General features: G+C 55.9%; 1 protein-coding gene across 1 annotated transcript in view; it reads right to left on the minus strand.

Moving 5' to 3' along the window:
• Positions 1-2925: 2925 nt before the first annotated feature.
• The window catches only part of LOC105305153 (kallistatin), a 6233-nt gene continuing 5194 nt past the window's right edge, over positions 2926-3964 (minus strand). Inside the window, 2 exon segments of the mRNA XM_011379601.1 lie at positions 2926-3126; positions 3877-3964. The exon segment at positions 3877-3964 is cut by the window's right edge and continues 14 nt beyond it. Coding sequence (XP_011377903.1) covers positions 2926-3126; positions 3877-3964 — 289 coding nt within the window.

Here is a 3964-nt window from a genome sequence, read left to right on the forward strand (position 1 = left end):
CTCTGTGCCCACTTACGGGTGAGAAAATTGAGATCTGGGGACATAGAGTGTTGGCCCCACAGCTCAGGGTCAGTGGAGAAGCTGGGACTGCAGCCCCTCTTGTCTCGGTCCAAATTCCCAGTGGTACCCCAACTGGGGAGACCCCCCTACCTTCCCGGCCAGTGGCCAACTCCACTTAGTAACTCTTTGTCGAATAAGAGAACGAATAACCAAATGAACCCACAATGCCGCGCACCAACTTACGAAGGCCATGCTGTCTCATCGCCCTCTGCTGGCATCTGGGGTCCCCCAGACTACACCGCGGATGCTCATGGCACTCGAATTGCCTCCCTCTGCTCTCCCATTGCAAAGTGCAGGAAAACCGTGGTTTCCCTGCTAGAACAGAACTTCTGAAATCGCAAACACACACAGCCCCTCTGAGAGCTCAACGCCCGTCCCGAAGGAAGCCTCCCCAGTGGTGTCCCGAGGGCCCCACAAATAAGAGATCCCATGGGAGAGCAGCAAACAAGAAGAGACGGAGGCCCCCATGCTCAGGGGACAAGGTGTCCTGCACCTTTCATTTATTTATTTATTTATTTTAATGGTCCAAAAGGTCATTTTGAAATCTGAGGAGCAGGACTAAATATTTACCTGATCGATTGCAGGGACCTGTCAGGGGGAGGTGATGCACAGCAAATAGCTCAGGGACCTTGCTCGGGACACAGCTTTATTCCTTCGTTCATTCATTCACCAACTATTTGTTGGGCCTCAGCTGCATGCTAGACCAGGTACGAGGGTGAACAGGCCCCACCTTCAAGGCTTCTGTCTAATGGGGGCCCGGTGGTGTGCAGGGGCAGAGATTAATCTCTCATTTGATGATAGGATGACAGTTTGCCTTAGGGAAGAGACGAGGCATTCCAGGAGATCCTGGCAGGATGCAGATTCTCAGAGATGGGGGAGGGAGCATTCTGGGTGACAGGGACCCGCAGGAGCCGTGGCCTGGAGGTGAGAAGCTACGGGCCCCCAGGGAGAAGAGCAAGGAGAGGCAGGAGCGACCAGACCAGGGAGGGCTGGATGGCAGACAGAGGAGTCTGGATTTTATTTTGTAGGCAAGAGGGAGCCACTGAGTGCTTTTAGCAGGGGAGGGGTGAGCTTGATCAGAATAAGAGAACATCGTTCTCGGGGCTGAGCTGAGGGCGACTGTTCCCCCTTCTCCGCTTCACCACACCAGGGCCTCGCTTTCACACGTCACCCCCGCAGTCCTGCTGCCTCATGACCCCGGGCCTGTGCCTCCTTTCTGGCTTGTCTGAGACTCTGGGATCCCCGCCCCCTCCCCTCTCCCCCACACCGCCCCGCCACCACCTGCCTCTGTAGGGCAGAGTTGGGAGTGAGTCAACTTGCACCTGACTTGATTTTTTACCTGGCTGTTAAAAAAAAAAACCACTCCAACTTTCCAGCGGATGCAGGGGAAATGAACCAACATTTTAGTCACACGCTTCTTTTTCAGCCGGTGAACCCGGGACAGGGAACGGAGGGCCAGGCAAGGTCTTGAAGCATTTCTCAGTCCTTGTCCACACACAGCCCGGAGCTGCTGCGTCCACGCAGCCCGGAGCTGCTGTGGTCAGCGGTGGAACGGTCCTGCTCGGCGTTGGGAACTTGCCTTCGTCAGCGTTGTCCAGGGGCTGAGCTGTCCACCTCAGGGCTGTTTTACAGGCAGGGAGGGAGACTACCCCAGGGTCTTCCCTTCCTCTCTCACCTGTACACCGTAAAAAAGGGGTCTGTCTCTCGCTCTAGATACAGGTTTCCTGGTTTCCCACAACGAGTCTATTCTGAAATTTGCGTCCAAGGACCCCGTCATGCGATCCCTGGAATACTGCGACTCTGGAACAATCGTCAGTGCCAGAGGCGGCTCTCAGCATCTTCTCAGCAGTGAAAACTCTGGGTTTGGAACAGTGAGGCCGCCTGTCTCTGATGCCCCGGCCATCAGGAAAACCCACAGGGCCCCGCCCAGAGAAATCCATTTGCTGGAAATCACAGGTTTGAGGTACAGGTTTATTCTCACAGATTCTAGGTGGACCCTCCCCAGAGAATTCACCCCACCTACTCAAAGAGGGTCTGAGCTAGACCACCTGGGCCAGCATCACCCGGGCGGGGAAACTGAGACCCAAAGAGAGGGGATTTGCCTGAAGAACCAAAGCAAATCAGTGGCGGAGCGGGGCCGTGAGAACGGGCCTCCAGGCTGCGGTCACGTGTTCTTCCTTCTGCAGAGCCCCCGCGACCACAGCCAGGTACTCTGGGACAGATGCTGGCCGCATCTCCACTGCCACAGGTTGGAGCGGTACCTGTGTCACCTGGTTGGCTGCCTGCCTCACTGAGCCCTCCTCGCCAGGTCTCTGTGGTAGCTCCTTGGTTGGGGTTCTCCTTGCCAAGGCCTTCTGAGCCTCCCATCCTGGAACAAGGCACCGAACCTGCCCGGGGGCTGCTGGCTGCCTGCACTGCTTCCCCCTTCTGCAGACGCCAGCCCACGGGAAGTCGGAGCACCCGTGTCTGGGACCAGGTATGCGGGGGAGTGAGGGGCCAACCCCAGAGGGATGGAGAAGGAATGCAATTACTGAGCATCTGCCAAGTACAAGGCACCTCATAGCCAGGCTCCTCGTAGCCATTGTTTGTTTAATTCGCACAGCCACCCTGGGAGGGCTTCTCCCACTTTTGGGGGGCAGAAACGTATTCAATGAGATTACATGATCTGCCCGAGGTTGCATAGCCCTGGAGAGTTGAGTGTCTAGTCCGCATCCATCTGGTACTCCCCACGTCCCACCCCCTCGCCAGCAGCTTCTGCCCGGACTCCTGGCATCTTCGACCTCCCGACCCCCTCTCCAAAAGCAGAGCTGCTTGCAGCCAGCGCTCTGGGCCACGTCTTCCCGCAGACAGGCAGCTCTGGGAGGGCTATGGTTTCGTGGGGTTGACAACCTTGCCCAGAAAGAGGATGCTCTGGGTCTTGGTAGAAAAGATCACCACGAGGAAAGGCCGGTTGAACCGAAGGACTCGATGATTGTGTGAGGCGGACAGAAAGGTGACAGAGACGCTGGTGGCCGCTGCAGCCTCTGTGCCAGCCTCGTCCACATCCAGGATGGCCTTGTGGAAACTCTGGGAGGGAAATCGCAGCGTTATTTCTGAGAAAACATAACTGGGGACTTAGGGAAGACTGGGGGGCCCAGAGGTGGCCGGGGATCCGTCCTGTGGTTCACTGCATGCAAAGCCACTTGCTGGGGACATCACAGCAGGAATTTCTATGTCGGGTGGCTTGTTGAGCTGGATGACCTCTTATTTACACAATAATGATAGCTATCACTAATTGGTCCCTTACCATGTCCCCAGCACTCTTTCTAATCTTCAAGACCACCCTATGATATTGATATATTTTGTCCATCTTATCGATGAGGAAAACATATTCAGAGGCTAAGTGACCCTTTCATGCCATAAGGAAGAACTGGAATGCAAACTCTCAAACAAAGCCGAGGCTCTGCCCTCTAGTTCACTTCTGTCTACTTAGCTGAAGTCATAGGTCCCTTTCTCTCGTCTAAGAAACCTCTGTGATACACACACACCCAGCCTCGGCTGTGACCTTCCTCTGCTTCTGGCATCGCGTTTGTCCCTCTCCATTGCCATGATCTATGAAGACGCTGCCTCCCCACCCTGACCGAACAGGGACTGGGGGGATGCTGTATCCCCAGCACCAAGCGCCACCCTCAGCATGTGGTGTGTTGGTTCACAGATGTCCGTGCCTATGGATAATCGCACAGACTCGGGCAGGGAGAGCGACCATCGCCCAGCAGCTCCCGAGGGGCAGATGTTCCCACTGAGGCCTCTAGGTCTTCATGGCCACCGATGACTTACCCTGGACACCAGCAGATTTTGCTGTGTGGTGATGCCGGACAGATTAGCCTGCTGCGAAAACAGGTCTCTGATGCCCAGCTTGGGCAAC

The sequence above is a fragment of the Pteropus vampyrus genome, unplaced genomic scaffold, assembly GCF_000151845.1.
Source record: "Pteropus vampyrus isolate Shadow unplaced genomic scaffold, Pvam_2.0 Scaffold367, whole genome shotgun sequence".
NCBI classification, from domain to species: domain Eukaryota; kingdom Metazoa; phylum Chordata; class Mammalia; order Chiroptera; family Pteropodidae; genus Pteropus; species Pteropus vampyrus.